The sequence below is a fragment of the Rhamphochromis sp. 'chilingali' genome (genome assembly GCF_963969265.1).
Source record: "Rhamphochromis sp. 'chilingali' genome assembly, chromosome: 8".
In the NCBI taxonomy this organism is placed as follows: Eukaryota; Metazoa; Chordata; class Actinopteri; order Cichliformes; family Cichlidae; genus Rhamphochromis; species Rhamphochromis sp. 'chilingali'.
This window is the reverse complement of record NC_137935.1, coordinates 28273088-28298463: the sequence shown is the minus strand read 5'-3', so window position 1 is coordinate 28298463 and position 25376 is coordinate 28273088. Positions and strand designations below refer to the sequence as shown.

At 39.0% G+C, this 25376-nt stretch overlaps 1 protein-coding gene across 1 annotated transcript in view; it reads right to left on the bottom strand.

Annotated features, from left to right (window-relative positions):
• Positions 1–25244, bottom strand: part of rasa2 (RAS p21 protein activator 2) — a 30452-nt gene extending 5208 nt beyond the window's left edge. Inside the window, exons 1-19 of the mRNA XM_080888689.1 lie at positions 24701–25244; positions 21748–21871; positions 14374–14477; positions 14178–14272; positions 12251–12327; positions 10364–10447; positions 8683–8755; positions 8513–8583; positions 7831–7932; positions 3475–3628; positions 3207–3355; positions 2789–2903; positions 2112–2186; positions 1822–1945; positions 1266–1372; positions 1076–1159; positions 860–937; positions 703–776; positions 341–447 (exon numbers count right to left, since the gene is read on the bottom strand). Coding sequence (XP_080744815.1) covers positions 341–447; positions 703–776; positions 860–937; positions 1076–1159; positions 1266–1372; positions 1822–1945; positions 2112–2186; positions 2789–2903; positions 3207–3355; positions 3475–3628; positions 7831–7932; positions 8513–8583; positions 8683–8755; positions 10364–10447; positions 12251–12327; positions 14178–14272; positions 14374–14477; positions 21748–21871; positions 24701–24758 — 1855 coding nt within the window. The 5' untranslated portion in view covers positions 24759–25244. The remainder of the gene's footprint in view (positions 1–340; positions 448–702; positions 777–859; positions 938–1075; positions 1160–1265; positions 1373–1821; positions 1946–2111; positions 2187–2788; positions 2904–3206; positions 3356–3474; positions 3629–7830; positions 7933–8512; positions 8584–8682; positions 8756–10363; positions 10448–12250; positions 12328–14177; positions 14273–14373; positions 14478–21747; positions 21872–24700) is intronic.
• Positions 25245–25376: the final 132 nt, after the last annotated feature.

The following is a 25376-nucleotide window of genomic DNA, read 5'->3' as shown; positions in this document are numbered from 1 at the left end:
TCAACACGCAAGTAATCAACACAGGAAACTACAAAAACAAATCAGGTCATTGTATATGCTTATTGTCCAGTACTTTAAAAGGCATAAACAGAAAAAAAGTGCTTGTATGAATGGGTGAATGAGGCAAGTATAAAGTGCTTTGAATACTCAGTAGAAATGCACTATATAAAAGAACCAGTCCATTTAATCTCTTAATTTTATAAGTAATATACAAGTAATTACTTTAGCTCCATCTAGTGCTAGTATCGGGAACTTAGCATTGCGTGTAACCCGTGCATACGTGTTTGTCTCATTAGTTTTCATCACATTCGAGTATGAGATTACAGTAAACTGGTCTCACCTTTATGTTTGTGGTAGGAGAGCTCCCTGTTGGTCAGTCTGAGCCACCTCTTCTTAAACGTTTTCATTCCAGGGGGTTTTCTCCCCTGAGCACGTTTCTGTACTTCCCTATAAAAGGACAGGCTAAGGGTTCAAATCTGAGCTGATTTACTTAAGGCAAAAAAAACATAAGTACAATTTATTACTTCAGAGTAATCTTTATGCTCAAATGATGTAATTAGAGTCTTCTAACAGGACATAGTGAACGCCCTCAAACGGTTATCGTGTCATAAAATTCACTTGTTGTTTTATGCCTACTCTCAAGGCTTCTTTATTACCAAGTGAGAGTTCTCAGTTCTGCCCAGACTTGAACTGAACACTCACCCCTCCTTGAGAACGACAGCGTCTTCCAGCCCACTGGACTCCTTACTGACGTTGGAGGAGATTTCATCCAGAAACTGGAAACAAAATGATAACAGCCATTAGAAATGATGAATCCTTTTATAGACCTTTATGTGAGTATGTGAGGGGGGAAAAATACCTTTTTAACTTTTTCGATACACTTCTCTTCCTGGAATGATTTGAAGAAGTCATACATATAGGTTTCTTTAAAACTGGACTAGAAAGAGAAAAAACAAAGTGGGTTTAATTAGCATAACAGGAAAAAAAATGCATTTGGAAAGTGCCTCTGTTTGTCAATTACTATAAAGTGGACAACACGTAGTTCACACTAGAATTTCAGCAATATAAATCTTACCAGCTTTTTTGACAAGCTACCCCAGCTGCCGAGAGTCTGAATGGTTTTTGAGATGAGTGTGAGCGTCCGGGAAATCTCGGGATCCTGCAGTTACAGAAAATGTACAACGGCACCGAGGTTAACCGACTGAGAACGTAAACTGCAAACGCTCACTGGTCATTAGCGCTGAGAGTGGGTGACGTGTACTTACAGGATGATGGGAACGCAGTTGAAAGGAGTGAGGAGAGAGAACAGCGACAGCAAAAAAGCGCAGAAACACAAAGCTGCTGACGGCTGAGTACTGAACATGTGGGTCGCCTGTGGAGAGGAGAAAGAAACACCTGAGAAACCAGCAAATTCAATTCAATCGGCAAAAAAAAAATGGCGTATAAAATAGAGATATTTTATATGAGAAAAGCTCAAAACTGTCAAAATAGACCAAAACCTCAGGAATGTATCGAGCACCTTGCTGAATCTATGCCATGAAGAATTAAGTTAGCTCATAAGGCAAAGCAAAGGTCCAACCCAGTAAAATCAAGGTGTATGCAAAGAAAAGACTGGTGAGTGTATATATATAAATATACCAAATATCATTTGGTTTAATATACTGCTGTGGACTACTAAGGCATTTAGCCAGCAGCAACATCGCAATCTGCTAAAAGCCCGGCATAATGACATTTACGTCACAATTTACACACCTGCTGTGGGTGTGCATATAACCTTTTGTCACAGCAGTTTTTCTTTTTAACACTGGCTCTACGTTTTACCTGGAAAGCGTTTGCAGGCCAAATGCCTCAGAGACCTGAAGACGTCACACATTAGTGGTGGGCAGTTAGAACTTGACTGGGTGATGGAGGAGAAGACTTTCTGGACGTAACCCTGCAGGTTTTCCTGCACAGGTAAAGTAAAAAACTCACAACAACTTAGCATCACTTTAAAATGTTTTAAACAGAAGCTAAAAAGTGGATAAACACTTTTTTTCGCAGTTTTACGACAAGCAAAGCTTCAATTAATCCTGTTACAAGACTGATAAATCTAGTGAGATGGGTGCACTTACCTTGTTGACCTCTACATTGTCACCTTCCTTTAGTTTAATAGGGTCTATCTCACAGGTTTTGTTGGATTCACAAATCTGTTAAAGATACGAGGGGGAAAAAAAAAAAAATCAAGCAAGCAAACAAAGAACAATTAGTACAAACCAAATCTTTAAATTTCAAGTGAACAAGAACTGAGATTTGCTGCTGTGTGGAGCTGCACGTTTATTCAGATTTTCTTGAAATTGGAGGGACACCAGCTGGACACGGTGAGTGAGAGGAGGGACTGAAGGCATTTTCAACACCAGCTGTGTCTTTTTGCTTTATGTCGAAGAACTCAAATTAACTAGCAATTGTAAGTCACAGATAAAAGAAAAGACCAAATACACAATAATGCACACTCTGTAGATACAGTTGCAAGAAACTGTGGTAATTACAGTGGCCTTCAACCTGTACATCTAGACCAGTGTCAACAAGCCAGACAGGATTAAAAAAAAAATTACAGTTTTAAAACCGTTTAAAGGAAAATACCCTGCGCCTATCCAAACCCTCCAATTACATCTGCACATCTGCAGACTGAGGCTGAAGGGCAGATGTTTAAGTGGATTTTTCCATTCTAACCCCAGTGATTCATGACTATTCTGGCATCGACACAGGATGTGTGTGTGTGTGTGTGTGTGTGTCTCCTTTTTACTCATACCTCATCTATTACAGGCTTCAAGGTGACAGATAGGTAATTCTTTCCCACAATCTTCATCATGTCATCGATGCAGCGCGTTGCCAGCGAGTTGCCACGGAATATAGTGTTAGCCTCCCTGTATGGACACAGATATTCCACAGACACCAATTAGACTTTATTTTGTGACTAGAATTTTTATGAAGTTTCAGAATCAGACCGTCTGAGTCAAGACGAGTAATTAAAACCACATTCACTCTTGAAGCTCTATTGTATTTTAGAGCTGCTTCCTGTTTTATTGCATTAGTCATAGCCAGAAAGTTGAACTGTTTGTTAGGGAAAACACAGCGTGACTGCAGTGCAGTAACATCTGTTTGCATGTTTCTATCCGGTGTATCTACTTGGCTTGGTGTAAAAAGGTATGTGCCAGAGGAGTACTCACTGAGTGTTGTCCAGCTCCAGTGCTGCCACAGCAGAGACAAAAGGCACGAAGCGATTGTTGTGGAGCAGCAGTCGGACCATCGGCAGAACGACCTCGTATCGCTCTCTGCAAATGTCCCCCAGGATGTGTGCTGCTGATGCTGAGATGGGCTGAAGAAGGGTGAGAAAAAAAAAGTGAAAAGAGAAAAGACAACAATATCGATCTCTGCATCGTCTCAGTGTGGAATTTTCTCATCAGGATTTGCTTCGACTTAAAGCGTCTGTCTCACCTTCACATCTGGGGATTTGAGCAGCAGGGTGCAGAGTGGCGTGTAGCAGGCAGATGGCAGCACTGTGTCTTCTATGTAGGTCAGCTTCAAACGCAAGGATCCTAAATCATCAGACTTGGATTTGTTGCCGTTCCCTTTTGGCTGAAGGAGATACCTTATGGGTGACAATAAGAGAAACAACACATTACTGTGCTGTGACTAATGAGTCATCCTCTGAACACATGGAACCTGCGACTTATCACATAACCAAGACAGAAACCAGATAACTGAGAACATGTGTGTCAGTCACAGACAGCCTGGACACTTTCATAAAGTATTAACTCTACAACACAACCCACCTAAGATTACACATAATTTAAAAAAAAAAAAAAAAAAAAAAAAGCTGATCCTGCTTGTTTGATACCAACTGTTTAACACATCACAGACCAACTGTACCAGAAAAAAAGCAGCAAAACGAACACTGAAGCTTCCAAAAACACTTTGCAGGACAGAAGAAAGCATCTTCATTTGTCAAAATGTGCTTTTATCCAATGTCTTACCTAAATATATGATGAGTTGTGCACATATACTCATGCAGAATACAGTTGTCTGAGTCAAACACAGAGTTTAAACCTGCAATATTTTTTTTCACCCCTCCACAGCCAATTGAGGAAAGTGGAAACAAATTTTGAACAAAACAGCTGACATGTTATTATCTTCGATGCAGATAAAGATCGAGAGCTGCTTATTTGAGCACGCAGCGGTTTACATCTGGTGTGCATCCATCCAGTTAACTTAAGACTTCTTAGCTCTTTGTTTTAATGCACAAACTTCTAGTAGAGATGCCAGATTGTTGTACATGTACTACAAAATTGTGGGAGCGCCACACCATCTGAGCATGGTATGAAAACATAACTAGCAGGACAGCAGGAATAAATAACAGACATGAGGAGTATATACACAAAACAGGAGGAAGGGGCACAATACAAAGTCACACATTAGAGGACAGGGTTGAGAAAGTGACGAGGGTTACATAGGCCATGACTGATATTGGTGGGTGTGTGGGTGGCAGGGATAGGGTGCGGTGTGGTGGAGGTGGGAGTGCTTGTTTATAGTGGGGGTGGTCCAGGCAAAGAAGCAGCTTATGACCACTAATAATTAATAATTAACAACTAACACACTCTCCCATTTTCATAAATCAGTAACAGCCAGTTGAAACAGCAGATGAAGTAACAACAGAGATGCATGAGATCCTCAAAGTGGGAAAATATTAAAAAGACAAACAAAAAAAACGCAACATTGAATCAACCAGGAACTGCAATCAGCCGATTCCCAGTGTACTCAGCTCGCACCAGTGACCCTCTGACAGCCTCACGTCTGATTACAAGACACTATATCTCATAAATACATAACATGTGCACAGTGGTATATTCACAGCCACAAGCTTACACGGTGTTAGCACAGATGGTCTCAGCTCTGAGTTCGGCGACAAAGTTCTCCAAAGTAAACTGCGGGGGGACCACCACGAAAACGATCCTAACAACAAACCTAACCAGACACTTAAATCGACCTAACTTAAGTGAACAAGGACAAGTTTAAGAAGGTAACAAAAGAAAAGTGGTTGAACCTATCCAGAGGTCAGAGCCAGCCAAGAGTCGGCAGCTTCGGTATGAGCAGAACGATTAAAGCAGTTAGGAGAAAAATTATGGAGACGGGAGAAAAAGAGACGAGAGTTGATCTCCGGTTATCTAGTGAAGTTATAAATATATTGGAAAATTATGGAAGTACCTGACATTTATTTTGTTCTATAAATCTACTAGACCCTGCTTTTGTCTAGAAAGATTATACATGTCAGGTACAGAAACTTATTTTCACCTCTTTGCAGTAGCAGAAAACTTTATACTCAGTTGTTTCAGCAAAAGAAGATCCTGTAACTTACTGCAGAAACTGTAAAGGTTTTATAGTTTCTTTTACTATTTAAGAAAAAAACAAATCAGTGAATAAAAGCTGATTAGCTTGTATGTGCTGGTTTTAGAAAGAATATCGAAAGTGGAAAATGCTGGTATCGGAAAAAGGGAAATTTGAAATAAGCCAAAAAAGTTCAATGGATGCATCTTTAGAAAATATGTATACTATAAACATGAAATAGAGTAAGTATCAGGAATAGTGCAGTAAATATGCAGCATCACAAAGGATTTAAGTCCACTTTACAAAGGTTTTAAGTAATGAGCATAAAATCTTGAAAATCATAAAACCATGATAAATAGATTGCAAAGCAAGACGATAAACTAGAGGATATTTTACAGCAACAACTGAGAAAAACCAAAAAAAGGTTTCTAAATGCTGCTCAGTACAGATACCTGTTTATCACAGTATATCAACTAAACAGCCGTCTTTGCTACGCTGCCAATTCTTTCCTGCTGCTCTAACAGCTTTCACTTAAAATAAGAGGAATTCAATCATTAGGCTTGTTTAACAGCATATAGGGGTGTAAACCAAAGCACACAAATATTTCAGCTTTATCTCGACATAGGCATTTAAAATGTTCAGAAAATGCTTCTGTCTTTATTACAGGTATATGCCTAAACGAGGGATGATTTAACTTTGAACCCCTTTTTCAAAACAAGGGGAAAGAAAATCTAAATTTGTGAGGCTGTTCAACCGCTAATCGGCGTTTTTTTGACATTTAAATTAAGAAAGAAAAGATCAAAATGACCAAAAATCTGGACATGGGAGGAAAAGTCTTTTTATAATATCCATTTAGACGAGGGGTGGGGGAACTCCAGGCCTCAAAGGCTGGTGTCCTGCAGGTTTCAGAGGAGTCCTTGATCCAAAACAGGTTTTAAATTACTTCCTCAACATGTCTTGAAGTTCTCCAGAGGCCTGGTAATGAACTAATTCAGGTTCATTCATTTGATTCAGGTGTGTTGACCCAGGGCGAGATCTAAAACCTGCAGGACACGGCCCTTAAGGCTTGGAGTTCCCCCACCCTTGATTCAGAACATATTAGTCAGCCTAGTGATCAATAAATCTTCCTCCCATAGTGCCTGCACATCTCTCCATAAGCCAACAGGTGGGGTAAAACAACATTATACATGTCGAGTTGGCCTGCAGTCACTGCAGGTTTGCCCGTAATCCCCTTGATCTGTAATCACTGCACACAGACAGAGACACTTTAACAGATCACCTGTACCCAACACTTTTTATGAATGCAACATGGACGACTTCCAGCATAAACACAGGACATGAGGTACTGCCACCATGCATAAGCCACCCACGCACTCGACTCAAAGCCCTCATCTACTAACAAATCAAATCAAATCAAATCACTTTTTATTGTCACATCACATGTGCAGGCACACTGGCACAGCACATGCGAGTGAAATTCTTGTGTGCGAGCCCCACAAGCAACAGAGATGTGCAAACACAACAACACAAACGAGCAAAATACAAGAATGGCCAACCTGAAACTAATAAATATATGTACAATATATAATAGTGTATGCATTTCTGGATGTGTATACTAAATATTTTCCTACGTGTGTGTGTGTGTGTGTGTGTGTGTGTATACACATTTTTACAAATTAAATAGTAAAAAAATAAAATAAAATAATAATAATAATAATAAAATATATAAAATATACAGAGTTGAATATGTGCAAAACAAGTGGCATTTATATACAGTGTGGAGTGCATAATGTTGAACAAACTGCTATCTGGCGTAATCCCACATCTCCTACTCTGACGCAAAGCAAGGAAAACACCCACACAGTGGAAAAACTGCTGAACTCTGAGAAATCTAGGAAGAGTTTTAAGATCACCTTGTAAAAGCAAGAAAATGCAACAGTGCAAACAGACATGCAAGACTGGGTTCCTGAACAGTGAAATACCAAAGGCAGCGGCTCCACCTTCCAGTGTTTAAATAAATAAAAAATAAAAAAAAACCCTGTTTGGTAAAGAGGAAGGTAATCAGGCCATGACAGATTAATGATCATGTTTTTTGTTTTTTCCCCCCCCCGTAGTAAATTTTTAAAGGCACAGACACATCAGACTGTGCTGGATTTAGTCGAGCACATATAGGTAAAACTGACCCTTCTGAATCTATTTTGGAAAATCTTTTAGGAGTTATGTAAACAGGAGGTAATAGGGGTGTAAACCAAAGCTCATGAACATTTCAGTTTTATCTCAGTATTGCCATTTAAAATGGGAAGAAAATGCTCTGTCTTTATTACAGGCATGTGCCTGAAGGGGGGAGGATTCCACTTTAAACCCATTTTCAAAACAAGGGGACAGAAAATCTAAATTTGTCAGCCTAGTGCTCAATAAGTATGCATAAATACGTTTAAAGATAGCGAGATACTTCCGTCTGCTCCTTACCAGGCTTTGTGAATGTGGTCGCTTTGTAGGATCTTGACAGGAACCCGTGTTTCCCCCAGAAAAACATCCTGAGCCAGATTCTCATTGTTCCACAAATCAACTCTGCAAAAAAGGGGAAAGGATGTGGACTGAAAGAATGTTTTTCATCTGCAAATATACAACTGTTACTACAAACTACATGTACAAGTAGCAAGGCAAAATAAATGTTGCTCTTTCTGTCTGTGTGTTCAGCACAAAACAACCACCCACTTCAAATATGGCAGAAAGGGCTTAAAAGAAAAATCGCTACTAAGCGGTGCTTACCTGCTTGGTGCATAAAAACCAATACAATGTGTGCAATGACACCACCTCAAATCCAAACCTCAACACCATGCACGAGTGTTTACCTTCAGCTCTGACTAGTCTTACCCAGTGAGCTATGAATCCACTGTGATGGAAGCCCCACATATCCTTAACCAGAAATCAAAGGCTCTCCATCAGTAGTCAGAATACACCAAATAAAAAGTTTTTTTGTTTGGGTTTTTTTTTTTTTTTTTTTAAAACCTGAAGTCGTTAAGAAATTCTTCTTCTTTTGTCAAGACTATAAAGGGGAAGCGTGTACATGTATGTGTGTGGGTCTGTTAGACAGCGAGAGAGAGCGTTAAGCGCACACAAAAGGGGGGAAAAAACCTTCAAAACGCACTTTATCTCAAGTTTTTCGATGTCCTCCTCCTCCACGTTGAATTGAGTCCTCCTGGAGTAGGACCGTGTGACCTGCAGATGAACATGTCATGGTTAATATATACAATTATCTGCTGTAACCAACAGACCATTTGAAACCTATGATGTGGTAACATGTGTTACAAGATTTACCTCAAAGAAGAAGGTCTCTTCAAAATGAGGGTTGCTGGTTTTCTTCTTTACCTTTGTTTTCTTCTGATCAGACCTTAGGGGAGACATTACAGAAACTGAATGCCATTTTCTCTGATAATTTAAGGATTCAGCTATGGATACGTTGAGAAGAAAAGGGGAAGAGAAGCATGTGACTCCTATCGCACTGTCAGGGAGTGACTTAAGATGACTAAAATGTAATCTTGCCATCTGTAACAAGGTTCACGATGGTGGCAAGCTGTAAGTGGATGCTCATAGTTGAGCTCATAGTCTTTGTATTCTTGGAAAGTTTAGTCAGCTCACTCATGACATTCATTAAAAAAAAATAAAATAAAAATTTGTTTAAACCAGAGTCTAGTTCTGAGTCTTTGATTTTGATATTGTATTTGTTTCAAGAGGTGTGGTTTGTTTCAGATAGTTTTAATTAGTTTCAGTCTTTCTAATCTTACAATAGCACAAAATCTCTGTCTGCGTGTTTGCTCTTTGTCTGCGAGCTCCTCCTGCACGATCAGGTGTTGAGCAACTAAACCTGGCACGCAGGTACAGCTCACGCTGCTCGAGGTTCCCAACTATATCAGAAATCCTGTCATCATGCCTAGCAACTAAAAAGACCTGCTTTTAGCATCTATAACATGCACCCTGTTACTTTAATTCATGACAAAAACAACTCAATAAAACAACTTTATATTCACAAAAGTCGAATTATAGATGCCTAATAACAGCCTTGAAAGCATCTAGCTAAAAACGCCTCCAAAAATAATATGGAGGGTACTTGCTGGGAGCAAGATTTAAGAAAGTCCAAACAGATATTACAATGCAAGCACAACAACTTGTAAAAGCTGAAAATGCCCCACAGAAGGTTGTTAGAATTACCTAAAATTAAATGAAACAATTTTGTAAACTTTCAATAACAAAATATTTAGAGGAAAGATCCTTAGTCTTAGTATTTTTTTAGTTTGGCTCAAAAAAATAAATTTAAAAAATTACAATTTCTCAAGGAGGCTTTGATGGATTTTTTTTTTGTTCTAATACCTGCACCGATTTTCCTAAATCTTCCTACATATTTCCTCCATACAATGATAGTTTAAAAACAAACAAAAAACTGACTAATACAGTGAAACCAATAAAAACTTTCAAACAATAAAAACTAAACTGAAAAGAAATCCACTCTGGAAATGAACTGAAACTAAAAAAACCAAACAAACCCATAATAACTCCCACATCTCAAATATGTGTGACAAAGCCTCTTCAGGCAGGCTGAGAAAGACTAAAACTAACGACATTTGTTGTCTGTTTGTACTTTATTTTAAGTCAGCTGTACAAGTTCACGATGTTCTTACAGTTAGTTAAAAAAAGAAAACTACTTCAAACTTTTTCCACAATTAGCTTTAACCATAACAACCTTGGTTTAGACCGGGCGTGCTCCTAAAGATGAGAATATATGTAGGGACCTTACGCTTCAAGTCACACTGCACAATATTTCTGCACATATTCCTCAGTAGTTTTAAAGGCAGTGTGGAAAACCTGTGCACTGTTTATTTCAGGAAATTGGTCATTACTTATGTGATTACACAAAGCTAAAAAAAAGGAACAAACAAGCTACTTCTATATTCTGTAACACACTAAGAACTTATTTTGTTATCTGCGCGAAATTCAGAGTTACCTGGCAGGTCCGACAAGTGACACGGTAGCATAGGGGTCACAGTTCTGCCCACTGATCAAAGGCAGTTCCTTGCACTCAATTATCCTGAATAAAAACACAAGAAAAGAGAAAGAACATAAAATAAAGGCAACTATATTACACCGTTATAGCATTCTTGTTACATCTTATGATTCCACCTTTCTAAACACTGAGGAGCTGCTCACCTTGGACCAAAACCGTCAATATTTCACACAGTAACACTTTGACAGGCCCTAAAGTGACCCAGACCTTGGGAGAGATTAGCTTTTAATGCCGTGCCACGGGTGCGTGAATGGTAAATAATTTCTTGTTGGTTCAACAGACGCCTCAGTGGAAATGCTTTTAGTGTTAAACCTTGTATGGTTTGCACTACCGGAACAATAAGAAAAACACCCCGTCTTCAAAACAGACACCGTAAATGCTTTTGCACATTAAGCTTAAAGACATAATCATTAAAAATGTCACTGCATCACCCTATTTATTGTTCACAAACCTGCTTAGTTATGTTAGATGTCAATGACTCTGCACCAAAAGAGGAATCAGGCTCAACTGACAAGCATATACTACAAACCAAGTTTATATAGTATTGTATTGGAAAAAACAAAAACAACATGAAGCGTGAACTATATTTAAATGTAGCACTGGATTATTAAACTAGATTACAGTATATCATTAGAAACTCTGACCTCACGTTTGACTGGCGTCACACAAGGATCTTTTTAAAACAAAACAAAACAGGTGTTTCAGGTGACAACAGGCACTGTGAGCAGTCTAAACAGGATGTGGCTGCTAAGCACAAGTCAGCAGAGAATAAGAATGAATTTAGCCTGCTATGCTAAGCGGGGCCGGAGGGAGAAGCCAAGCAGCTGAATGTAAAGATGTTTGGGTATCATCTTCAAGGTTGTCATAACAATATTCCCTAAAGCCTCACTCTTACATCATTTTTAACTCGACGCGATGCAACTTTGCTCCGATTAGCTTCCTGCAACGGGACGATGAGCCTCACGCCCTTCGTGGACTTGTCTGGTCGACCCGATGGAGAAAAACAAGAGCAATTACGCACAGGTGACAGTGAGCAGGCCGACGGTTTAAGCAAACAATCCGATTCAAACACTGAATGACAGCAGCAGAAAACCACAGCGGTTGCAGAGTGAGAAGCGCACGCTTCCTGCTCAGATGCCATCACTTCCTTCTCATTACCCTGCTCTCCAAGCATGAATGGTGGGGGTGCAAAACAACATACGTAAACAGCAAGAGGTCTGACATACACATGCACATACGTGTGTGTAAATTTACATGCTCAGCCTAATCTGTCAATGGGCGCTTTCTTTTTTTCCCCCCCCCCTCTCTCTCTCTCTCTCAACATCCTCCCACGTCATTATCTGCCCTTATATCGGTTTGTGCTTGTGAAAACTGTGTGATGTGAAATGTACAGCTCGGAAGTAAAGGTGAATGATAAAGGAATATTGTGACACACTGAAAACCACACACAAAATAAGCTACCGAGACCCAAGATTAGCAAGCAATACTGAAACTTTTATCAATGATGACGACTTCTTTTTTTTTTTTTTCCCCCTTTTTTAAACAACTTTAAACATATTTCTTTCTCAAACAAGTTGTTGCTCAGAATGAGAAGTGTGGACAGTCAGTTTAGGATTGTATGCTATGCGCTATTACTCAAACTTTTACCTAACACCTTTTATGTTGGAGACTTGTTTTGCTGGGCTTAATGTGAAGGTTTGATCTTTAGCCAGTGAAAATACTCACTTGACTCAAGCTTTGGAGTTCTGTCATGATTTCCCTGCAAAGTTTCAAACTAACTGTACTCACAGCACACTTGACAGGAAACAAGTGACTCGTAGAACTCACCGGACTGATATGTGTTGGCCTGTTGATCCGTTCTCTGTGATCACTTCACTCAATCGCATCTCCAGGTGAACCTTGCCCTGTTGACCATGAGGAGAGGAGACGTTCTAAGAAGTTACACATTACTAAGGCCATGAGTCTACAGTCTTTAGTGAAGGCACAAGTCAAAAGTTATGTAGGCCGTAAACAAGATAAAAATCTGGCTTGCAGTACTGATGATATGCGATACTTTTGCACACCATGTTTATTTGTTACTAAGTTGCACATTTCTCTCGCTGTCATATTTCAAAATGGGTTCTGCTTATTCTCCAAGACCTGCAGTCCTGCTCCACCTCATACTCCATCTTGATTTAGGTTAATGGGAGAACCAGGAGAGTGACAAGAGCCACAACAGCTGTGAATTTTAAAAATGTAAAGGAAAAAAAAAAATGTTCAAAATCACTCATAAAGATCTTTAGGGGAGTCGGATGTGGTGAAGGCTGCCGGTCTTGCCTTCGGAAGTGTCAGAGAGAACGAGAGAGAGAGATACAGAGTGAGAGAGTGAGCAACAGAGGGTGAGCTAAACAAAACGCCCCCACACTTGCACTCCGTCTCTGCAATTCAGCACTTGGCTGAGATGGCAAGTACTCCTTTCTCATGCAGCACAGGCCTTTAAGCCAATATACGTCCAAATGAACCAGCATCCTCACCAAATTAACGCTCACGTTCCAGCCGTGACCCCTATTAACTGAGCAGGTTACCTAAAATTAATACTGCTCGCAGGGTGTTCACACAGCCCCCCTGTTTGGCTGCAAATCAAACCAGAGAGGTACTGAAACAACACCTCCATCGCTCACTGATGTAACTTTGCTGTTGAAAGTGTCTACTTGTGAGTGAATCAGTGTAGCGGCACATACCCAGAATAGTCTTGGCGTGGGCTAATGGCAGCTAGAGTCAACATGTTAGCTGCAGCAGCACAGAAGTGGTAGTGTGCTATAGTTTCACCCAATACAAGCACGCCACAAAAACTATCTGATCAAAGATAGTGATGTACAGTTGAAACAGAGCAGCCCACATATATGCCCTATATGTGACAGAAACTAGAACTGCACTCATGAAAAAAAAAAAATGATAAAAATAAAATGCTGGAAAACAAAAAATGTAAGACGATGGACCGAAAACACCTGATAAGTCGATCAAGTATTTTAGCCCAGGATCATTTTTAGCAACAGCTTTCTCCTCGTGTGCATGCATTCTTAATTATACATCATATAAATGTGCAGGAGAAGACTTGAAATTACTCTTTTCAAAGTGTGCTTACATTTCAAATACAAATTTTAAGACTTTTAGTCTAAATCATGAAGATGGCTAGAACAAAACAAGTGGGGGGGAAATAGTATCAGTTATGGAAGCAATTATATTTTTCTGGTGGTGTTGGTTAAAAAGCTTCTTGCTGTCTATTAAACAGGTTAAATGTGCAGTTAGACAAATGTCTTTACTTCTGTGCCACAAACATTGCCTTTTTTCAGCTGCCATCGTGCGATGACATTAAGAGTCTGCCACTAATAAACTGGACACTTGCGTATTGCTTTTCTATTTCCATGCAAAAAGACTCGGACAGTGTGTTCTTTGGATGGTGACAGTCCGGATGTTAGTGAGAAGAGTTGAGTTTGTAAGGTTATTAAGCCTTATTTTGACATGGAAATGATCTTATCTGCATGCAAATTTCTGACTACGTGCGAGCAGATTTCCTGCTCGCTATGTTGGGGTACTGTGAGCTGTAAAAGACTATCATCATTAACTGTGCTGTGCTGATGACCAAGCGAGTGGAACTTTATGCAGTACGAGTAACCTTGCAGTAAAAAAAAAAAAAAAAAAAAAAGGGGCAAGGGTCAAATACAGCAGGGTCAAATTTTTACATTTGTGAGTCATCAGCTTTCCTAGAAATTACCTGGACTTCTGAATTAGGATCTACTGTTTGAAGGCTAAACCAGTTCTCCTTCCCACTGTATTTACATAGGTCATCCTTCCGGATGGACACCTTGCCTAAAAGAGAAAGCAACACAAACCCACACACACACGTTAAAAATCAACACATTCATCGAGATGAGAAAATATACTTGCTTGTCCTCTTAAATGTTACTCACCAACAGGTAGGTCCCTTTGGAAAACACTCTTGGCATAAACATAGAAGGATAAACACTGAAATGGGCGTGGGATCTCAAAGTAGAAGTCCTCTCCGTAGAAAGGGCTGTAAAAGGGAGAGGTCTAAATTAGCTAACAAGGTTATCTCTCTTTTGGTAGAAAAGGGAACAAGCGAGAATGAGTATAGTCAGTGGTCAAAGGTTCTACTGTGAGGTAAACTGACCTGCAATGCACCATTTCAATATTTATTTGACAGGAATTACAAAACGCAGAAGTATTTTGTAACAAATAAATAAAATTAAGTACTGTTTCTATGCAAGTAGCAGCCTGATGATCAGTTAATCAAATGCACTTGATTAAATGATCATCAGCAAGTGTGAGCACCTCTATGTAAGCAGACGTACTTGAACATTCAGGTGTGTGTATACACAATGCCAAGAATGAGAGACATCAGCAACTGTCTCAAAGCAACTGTTACTTCTCTTCCACAATCTGGGAAGGGTTACAAGACCATCATTCTGCCATTTAAAAGATCATTTCTCACTGTGGAAACCATAAAAGGCAGTTGCCAGTCTTCCTAGGAGTGGACATTTGGGCAAATTAACCTTAAGAACAGACTGTGCGATGCTCACAGACTGCAAAAAACCAAAGAGCTACATGTCAGACTCTACAGTTCTTAGGCAACAGGACAAATGCTACAGTTTGTGACAGTACAATTTGGAAAAAGAATGAACAAGTATAGCTTATTTGGAAAGATTTTCATTGGAAAGACGAGAAGATGGTGGCAAGGTTTGCAAAACTACATTGGCACGCATGGTGAAAACACAGCATATCAGCGTTAACACCTCACAGCAACTGTCAAGCATGGTGGAGGAGGGCTAATGATTGCAGCTTGTTTTACAGCTACAGGTCACTGGGTCAACCATGAACTCCTCTGTATACTAAAGTATTCCAGAGTCAAATGTGAGACCATCAGACAGCGAGAGCTTGGTTGATTCTGATTCAAACTTCTTGATTAATCCCAGATGAAATAATGTCGTGAAACTGGGTTGTGCAACAGGACAATGATCCAAGCACAGCAGCAGATGCGCAGTAGAAATGCTGAAAAAGAAAAGAATCGAGGTGTTGCAATGGCCCAGGCAGAGTCCAGACCTCAACCCGGATGAAACAGAGCTGTGCATAAACGAATGCCCACAAACCTCAATGAACTGAAGCAACAGCGTAAAGAGAGGGTGCAATCGTTTTCTGTAAGACAGATAAAGTCATACAGAAAATGATGACTTCAACGTACTGCTAAAAGTGGTTCTAGAAGCTACTGAATCATAGAGTGTACTTAGTGTTTTTCCCACTCACACCGTTTCTGCATTTTAGCTTAGGTTTTGTTAGGTATCCGTTTGTGTAACAGGTCATGTTTTCTAGTTGACTTTAGGTTGCATTTACCCAATTTGAAGACCTGCCAAGCACCAGATTATTTTTTATTATGCCCTGATATGCAAAATCTAAGAATTTAAAGGGGATGCATTTTCTTTTTTCTATGGCTGAAACTGTTTGTGTTTCACTTTTCAGTCTAAAAATCTCTCACTTATGCAATTCTTGCCATTATGGGTGTCAACTCAAAATAACTAAAGACAACTTTGATATCACTGTGAACGCAGAAATGTTCCACATTAAAACAAGACCAAACATTCAAAACCTGATAGTTGCTATAGGACCAAAGCTGACTTGCACAGCTGCACTGGTAAATGTGACAACAGGCTGATCTATTGACTTCTGGGTATTGTTAATGTTTACTACGTCACACATCAGTGGCAATGCATTAGTAAACCCAGAGGGTATACTTTGATCGACAAAGAGTTAGCGGCATGAATGGACATAAAAATAACGAGTCAGCACTTTGGAACAATTTCAAATCTGCTAACTGCTGTAGTAGCTTATGTTTTACTTATGATTTATTGACAAACAGCAGTCAACTACAGTTGACGACTTTCCCTTTCTTCCATTTCCTGTTTGTTAAGTTGGTTTTAAAGCTTTTATTGCACATTATCATTGCATCAGCATCATTTTATATATCGCTCATCTGCTCGGTGGTTGTGGGGAGGGGGACGCTAAAATAGAACAGAGGATGAGATAAAGAAAAAAAATAAATACTGTCACCATGAATGACAGAAGAAAAAAAAAAAAGCAGTAGAGACTTTTATGCTGAGCTTTTATTAAATGGGCACCAATAGGTTGGTTAATAATGTAAAAAACAGTTTTTACTTGCATCCATTTGTCACGTACAGTCTAAAAATTGCAGCTTTATTGATTTTTATACTGTATTTGATTCATACTTCATACAATCATGGAGTGAAAAATAAAATAAAAACGGCAAATTGGTGCATTCCTAGTTATTAATATTGTATTTTACTCACCAACAATGTAGATGTGGTGATTATTAAGTTTATCCCTCTACAGAATAAATCTCTTTATCTAGCAAGTGTGCATGTGTGTGCCGTGGAAACATGGTTGGGGTTATTTTTCCATGTTAAGTAGTAATTTTAATAATGGGCAATTATTGAGTACATGTAACATTGTAACAGGACATAAGCGTAATAATAATATCACATGACTGTCATAAACACCGCCAGAATTTGTTAAAATACTGGGAAATGAACTGGTTGAGCAGAAGGTGGACGACACAGGGTGCCCTTATGACTCATCGTGACTGAGGGGAATGTTCTTGATATCTTGTAGGTTTAAATCTGTCACTTTTACCAGTTTTCTTCTGATTTCCTGAACATACAGTGTAACTTTATTAAGAAAAATCAAAATCTATGTATTTTTTCCCTCTTGCATTATATTCCTGTGTCTTCCATAAATTACATTTTAAAAATTAAATGCAAAAACTGTGACAAGTAAGCTATAAGAGTAAAATGCAAAGAGCTAAAATGCAAAAATGTGAATAGCTGAGATCACAGAACAATGTGTTACATTGTCATGTTACATTGTTACAATGTTACATTTAGATACAATTCTGCATGTATGCCCAATGCTGCAACCAGAGAAATGCAGTACTGTGCAAAAGTCTTGAGCCAGCCCTCATTTCTTTTAAATTTCTGTTTCCAAGCTGCCAGACTTTCTCAAATATTTTTATTTTTTTTTAATGGTCTTGAGAATTAATTTTCCAGGTTCTCTGACGATGTTTCAGAGCTTTTCTTTGGACATTAGCTGCTTTTTCACAAATTTTCAGTCTAGTCCTCCTTCCTGATGACTTTCAGAGGAATGTTTTTATGTTTATAAACCTACTTAACACTGACCTATGAATCATAACCTACTCACGACTTATATAAAAAGGCACCTAACTCAAGGAATGAACCAGTGTTGTGTCTACACATAACAGACAACTTGAACAAACCAGTTTTAAATTGTATCTTTAGGCACTCTGTTACTGGCAGTCCGTTACAAAACAAATAATTTGTTCTCATTTCTTTAGTTGCGTCTACAGAAAAATACTAAAAGACAACACAGTTTAACTTAAAAAGTATTTTTGAATCAAAAAGGTGATTCCCACAGAGCTATTAGCTGAAAATTTAGCACATCTTGTTATGATGTTGAAAAAAATTTGAGGAATCTCAACAAGTGGAAGACAAAAGAAGAAGTGGCACGCCTTAAACAAAACAAAAACAAAAAAACAACATCTAGAACAGACGACCAGCATCTGAAATCCATGTCTTTAAGAATTAGGAAGGGACCATGTCAAAATTGATGGAATTATTAACTTAGAAAAGTTCCATCAAATGTAAACCACCATTCAATATCATATAGAAAGCATCTCATTGGCACCAGTTTTATTTTTCATCGTGACAATGATCCCAAACGCCCTGGCAATGCAGTAATAGCATACCTGGACAGAAAAAAACACACAGTGGGACACTATCAGTCATGGATTGTCTCCAAAGAGCAAAGTGGGATCATCTTGACAGAACAGAGCAAGTCAGCCAATATCCAAAGAAGAGCTTTGAATGTCCTTCAGGAAGCCTGGAAAACTATTCCTGAAGACTACTTAAATTATAAGAAAGCTGCCTAAGAGAGTTGAAAAATAAAGGTGGTCATACCAAAGATTGACTTTCAAGCTTGTTAGAATTGTACAAACAATTTTTTTGCCTTATTGTATTTCAATGCATGTTTGCACATTTCAGTAAAACGCTGCACCCATTTCCTATTTTCCTAGCAAAATATAAAGAAATGAAGGGTGGCTCCGGACCTCTGCACAATACTGTGTTCTGCAATAGTCATCCAATTACAAAATGCCAAGTACACCCTGTAGAGCTTTGTAGCACACTGCTGGGATATCACACAGACAACATATTCACTCTTACAGTCAAATGCCTTATTCACCACAGGATTGACTGCCCCTTAGAAACTGGGGGATGGAGAGAAGGTCAGAATATCTCTGCCACTCAGCTGCCTCGTGACCAAGACTTTGAGCCAAACAGCTAGCAGACTGTAGGTTAAACACTACCTTAATATGTGCTGCCTGCCCACCTGTCCCTAAACAGACTGAACAGTACTTGGCTAGATAAACTGTCCACATGTTCAAGTAAAAAAATGCAGTCCTTCTCTTTTAGATTTACTGAGATTGAAGCCGACAATGCTTGAGAAAAAAAACAAAAAAAACGTAATAGCGCACTAATTGACAGCCGGCATTTCAGAATCAGAATCAGAATGGGTTTTATTGCCAAATGTTGAGCGGGTTTACAACATTAGGAAATTGCTGCGGTGCTTCAGTGCAAACATACTGTTATAAATACTGTTATAAATTAAGCTTAAATAGACATGAAAATAAAAATGAGAATAAGAATTAAAAGTGCTAAGTAGATAGATATATACATGGGTGCAGGTGGTGATCAGTGCCAAACATGGAATGATGCAGTGAACACAGCGTAGGGTCATGTGTTAGTGGTGGGAACAGTCATACGGTTATTGTTCATGTGTTCAACAGCAGAGGGGAAGAAACTGTTCTTATGGCGAGAGGTTCTGGTGCGAATGGACCGGAGCCTCCTGCCTGAGGGGAGCAGGTCAAAGTGTATTTAGTGTATTCAGTAGATATACACTTGCTTTAGGTATAGATAGGCCAATTATAAACACATTGTAAATAAGTAGCTCTCGAAAGTGTGTGTAGAGCTTGTTGGTGTATTTATGACTTAATAAATTAAATTTACAATGATATTTCCTCATTAAAAAAAGAAACTGAAAATAAGACTTGTAAACAATCACATATGTATCAATATTTATTAATGTGTAGCTCTTTAATCTGTCCGCCTCTATAAAGTAGGAATCTTTTCACCTACCCATACCAGCTGTCATAGGACTTAGACGCAGGATACACAATGGACACGTTGCCAGTCTTTCATAGGGCTAGCATGGGCTTACATTCTCAGTCACTTTAGCCACTTTCAAAATTGGACTGTGGGAGGAAGCCGGAGTACCAAGAAAAGCCAGGCACACACAGGGAGAACATGCAAATGCCACACAGTCCATTAATGCATCTTGAATGATGTAATCTTTCTCAACACTTCCACCTTGGGCTTGGCCAGCCAATCCAATTTACACCCACATATCTTCTTTAACATCAGAGAACTATTTACCGTAACCCACCCATACACCCACTTGTCTCTGCTGTCATCCTAGTTTCCAAGTAAAGTGAGAAAGCCAATTGACCACAAAAGGGAGCAATCATAGTTATTAAAACCCGAAGGCTGGAGCACATACACACCAGGCATGAGTCAAACAGAGCGCATACCCATATAGATTAAGATGCGATAAATAGTGGACTTGTGCTGCTGAGAGTGACAGAGGAAAAAGCCTCTAAAACTGTTGTTGAACTGCACTAAAAAACCAGGACAAAGAGGAAAAAAAAAAAAGAACAGTTATGAAATGCCTAAAGAGGGCAGGACTATGTTTAAAGTTAAATGTGCAGCAATATAGAAAAAAACCCTTAAAGGTTTCATAATATCCACACCTTTCTCTGAACTGGCTGTGAACATGTAACTATGGCATAATGTCTCATTTCACTCAGAATCACACAACATTTCCCAGCTCAAAGGGAACCGAACACACACACACAGCTCTGAGTCATGTTTCAACAGCTTCTAAGTATTCGAAAGACTGCATTTCATCCATGAAAGACAGTATGACTCTGTCCATATAAAATCTGATCAAAAGGAGATTTTTTATTTTATGAAATTATTTTTTAAAACAAACAAAAAAAAGAAAAACTTAAAATATGAAAACACAAGTAACAGCAGCCAAATGTAATGTTCTTAATGACTCTAGACATGCAAAGTAAGCAGTCTAAACTTTTACCCCACAAATAAATGCCTAGTATTTGTACACGTGGCTCTTACTCACCAATAAATTCAAGACAGCATAGCTGAATAATTAAAATTGGCTCCAAAACATAAGTCTAAATATTATCTTAATAATCATTTTAAGGACAAATATCCTGGTGTAAAACACTGACTTAAAACAAAGACATTTACCAGACTGAAAAAGATGAAAAGTCAACCAGGACGTATTCAATATCTAATGATACACAGCAGCTGGAGAAGAGCTTTTTTTATTTGATGGAAAGGATTTTTATACTGCACATAATGAACCAAAGAAAGATTTTTTTTCTACGTTAAAATGTTTACAGTGAGGCGGAAACACCAAAACTAAAATACTAAACCCGAAACAGATAATGTTTGGATTTCTTGAATAGCCAGCATTACTTGTAAAAGAAAGGCATTGTTTTCTCAAGAAAAAGTTGACATTTTGAAGTGTTGCAATGATCAGGAAACATAACTTTCTTTTATAGGTGACAAGTCTATCAATGTGTGTGAGTAAGAATAGATTTTTCACACCTTTCACATCTACCATTTCACATATTTTTATTGGCCTTCCACAAAATCTGTGATGCAGCTACTGTGATCTCTTTCAATTCTACGTTTATATTAATAAAGGTTTAATAAATATCTATAATGATTTAATGACACCGTGGACTAGAAAAAAAAAAAAGCTAATCTGTACTCTACATCAGTGCAAAGACAAAAAATCTGCACAGTCTATCAGAAAAAGTCTCCTAAGTTCCTTTAGCTGCATCTAGTCAACTTAATGTTTAGCCGTCTCCCACCTCGGCGTTCACGCAGCCATAATGATTATGTAGTTGCATTTAACTGAAGCCTACATGTGTAACTAATATTTATGAAACTAATACAAGTAATGTTTAACCTAATCACAATATGATAGCACAGTAACAGGTGCCAAACTGCAACCCTAACTGAAACAGAGAAGACAAAAAGGCATTGGGATTTGCAGCTGTAATCAGCATATTAGTACAAGATTATCCTGCTTACCAGACGCTCTTGTCAAACACCTTAGTGCGGAACACCTCCTCTTGATCCAGACTTATGGTGCAAAAAGTACAGAGATCCCTTTGTCGATTTGGACCCGAGACAGAACCCAGGTTTTTAGCTTCACCTGCAGCAAACAGAACATCATTAGCATCCTAGCATTATAGCAAAAATATTTTTTTTAAAAATAAATAAATTTTTAAAAAAGCTGTCTTCAACACAAGTAGCAATATCAGTAATATTTCTTCACCTCTGTAGCTCTTTTGGTTTACAATTGTATATCAGAATTTTAGTGATAAGTCCATGTATGTGCTAATATAATTAAGCTTAAGGTTTGGACCTCTAAATAATACATCTTCAGTCTGATAATTAATAATAAGCTTTTAATTTTGCAGCTACTTCTACTAACAAGCAAAAAAATCGTTATGTTTACATTAAAGTGATTTGATTTGCTCGACTTAGCACACAGGAATCCTAAATTAATAGAAGATTTATGATTGCAGTCGTTTTCAGCACACTTTTAAAATTCTGCTTTGATGTTCATCATCCCCTGTTCATTCGGGGGACACAGACTCCTGCCAGTTGCCAGGGTAGGCTGCAGAGCGGATGTAGCTGAAGTAGACTTGATGCTCAAATGTGGTTAAAAACATGAAACATCGACTTCCTCAGCAGAACCAATGGTGACAGCACAGCGCTGATTCACAAATGACAAACACCTTTGTAACACACTACTTCCATATCATTGCAGGCAGGCTCAGATTACATATCATGGAGTTTTAGTACAACATATCTAAACAATTCACAAAAGCTGCGCCACATAGGGTAAAGCTGATTTCCAGTACAGCTAATTGTTACCAAAAATACAGCACTATAAATAACTTCACAATGTAACATATTTAGGCCATTTACTGGATTAGAGGGGTCATGATGGTCTAAATTAGCCCTCTAGCTGCTGACCGGTACCCTAAGCCCAGGTAGGGACCTAATTAAGAAAAGCTGCCAGTGAGATCAGCTTTTTAACAAGTTATTAATAGCGGTTTGTGTCTAATCTTAGGAATGGCCAGTGAAAAGGGTCAAGCTGTCACTAAACTTGGACCAGGATGTCGTGGTGGGAGTAGGGCACAGAAGCACATATGCAAAAGAAGAAAAAAAAAGACAAACACATAAGGCATCACTTGATCCATCTTTGCCCTTTCATAGCATTTTCACTACAACAGAAGTGCGTCTCCCTGTGGAAAGAAACCACGACCTAAAGGGTGCGTAAGCCCTAGGACCTTTAATATGAGAATCAAACAAGGACACAGATGAAAGTACACTGGAAATTTTTTTGTCACAATAAACACATCTTCACACAATGCCACCTCCACTGAAGTAGGCTAAAGGAAAAAGGACAAAGTGTGAACGAGGAAGAATGGAGTTTCGCAAGACTGCAAAGTGAGTTACATGCCATGATAGTTCCTCTATTTTGTTCTGCTTACTGTTTTTTCATTAATTCATAGTAGTGAAACTGACATTTGTCTTCCTATTGTGTTCCTAGCAATACAAGCATTACATGGTAGCTGGCCTATACTCGTCTTACAGTAAATACACACCATTTCACCCATTACTCATGAGTGCCTACTATCAATTTGGAAACTGAAAACGTATCACGAGTGGCTATTAAAAAGAATGAACACACGATATAATTTCAGTAATACAGCAGTAATAAATATTGCTCTCATTAAATACAAATGCATTCATTTAACCAGTCGGTTAAATTTCATGTGATTAATAGAAGCAGTGCCACACACAAACCGAAACCTGAAGACGGAGACAGGATGGTGGGGAAGCGGATGAAGGCTAATGAATGGGTATTAACACTGAAAATAAGCAAATCTACTGCGCCATATGCAGTACCCTGTTATCTAAAACCAAAAACTTGCAATGAAGGAATCTACTCGTGTAACGTTTAAAACATTAAAAAAAGGTGGTTAAAACGCTCGTAGAGAGAAGCCGTAGAAAACAAAACGATAAATCCATCAGGCAGATACCCCCACACAGGAGCTGACCCGCGAGGAGAGGACACCGAGGCTCTGCTGAGGTATTTTACTTTAAAGTCGGGATTTCCAGTTTGGACGTTTGACAAAAACGGGATGATTGTGGCATTTAAGTAACTACGATGTTATTTTTATTTATTTTTTAAGGAACAAGCATCTGTTTTTCAATCAGTAATTTAGTGGCACTTGATGACACGATAATCTTTTTTATGACGATAGCCTCCACATGCATTTCAAACCGCAGAAATGGCTTCAAGAAACCGGTTTATTTTTTATTTTAACGCCAATAAACAATACTGGATTTATTAGCAAAAATAAGTTAGTGGTTCCCAGTTAAGTTAAGGTTGGTGTCCGGCTAAAAATGAGCAACTAACGTGAAACTTTAAAGGGTTGAGCAGCCACTGCTTTGCTGCCTTTCAATCCGATGTGCGTTTAAAGTCTGTGCTGTAGCTGGAAATAACGTTATTGCCGTCTAATATTTAGCATTAGAGTTGCCTGACTGGTAGATGCCCGCAGTGAGAATAGCTGAATGGGCTCCTAGCTTGGTGACGACTGACTGAAGAGGCTGGTGGTAGTAGCTAGCCCGACGCTGATTTAACTTGGCTTCAAGCTGCCAAAAAAAATAATACGAATAAAAATAAGAGTCACAGTTTCAAAATAGGCTCGGGGGTATTAAATGGTGGCGGCGAGGCTCTGCGCGATGAATGAATGCATTCACAACAAGCTAGTAGCCTCTACTAGCATGCTAGGCTAGCTTGACGTTAGGCACCAGCCAGCAGACGAACCAGCTCGCCTGTCTCTGCCTTCACTCAGTCGACTGTTGATAGCACACCGCACCCCTCCCGGTCTCCGTCTCACAGCTCTCGACCTCCTTCCCCCCCTCACACTGTGCGAGACTCTCAAAACGTCGGTTCACTTACATATTTTACCCCGCAGGCTCTGTAAAATCCGTATCTTAGCGTCGTCGTCTTCCGCCATGGTCAGAGCTGACTTTTGTCGCTGCTCCGGTGCATTCAGAGCTGGTTTATCATATCCGTTTATGAATGCAGGCAGAGTGGAGAAAAAGCCAGTCCCACTATAGCGTCACGTCAAGTCCCGCACACGCTCCAGCCTTGAAATGTTTGGAGCTTCCTCTAAAGTCGAGCTTCCTTTGGCTGGCGCAGCAGTGTGATTAGTAGGAGTTTTAAAAGGAATTTAAGGTCCCCCTCTCTCTCTGTGAGTGTTTGGTGTCATTCATTATGCAACCATAACGCTTTCGGATAACACGATAATAGTTTGACTTGTGGCACTAGCTTAGCTTAGCTTGGCTAATCTCGGACGCCAGCGCTTTAAGTTAACCCTGTACGCTTTATGCACGCTTTTAGATTTCAGACAGATAAAGGTGTCACCGGGTATGAATGAGTTAGCTACCTCTGCCCCGGATAAAAACTCATTTCTCGGGGCCACACACTGACTAAAACACTTTATTTCTAAAGCATTAACCAGAGGAAAGCTGCACACTAAATGATTGCACCAAAACATAAAAATGTCCGCGAACGTCACAGCTGCTTTATGAGTGTGTTACTGAGCAAATATTTATTCGAGTTTGTCGGTGTG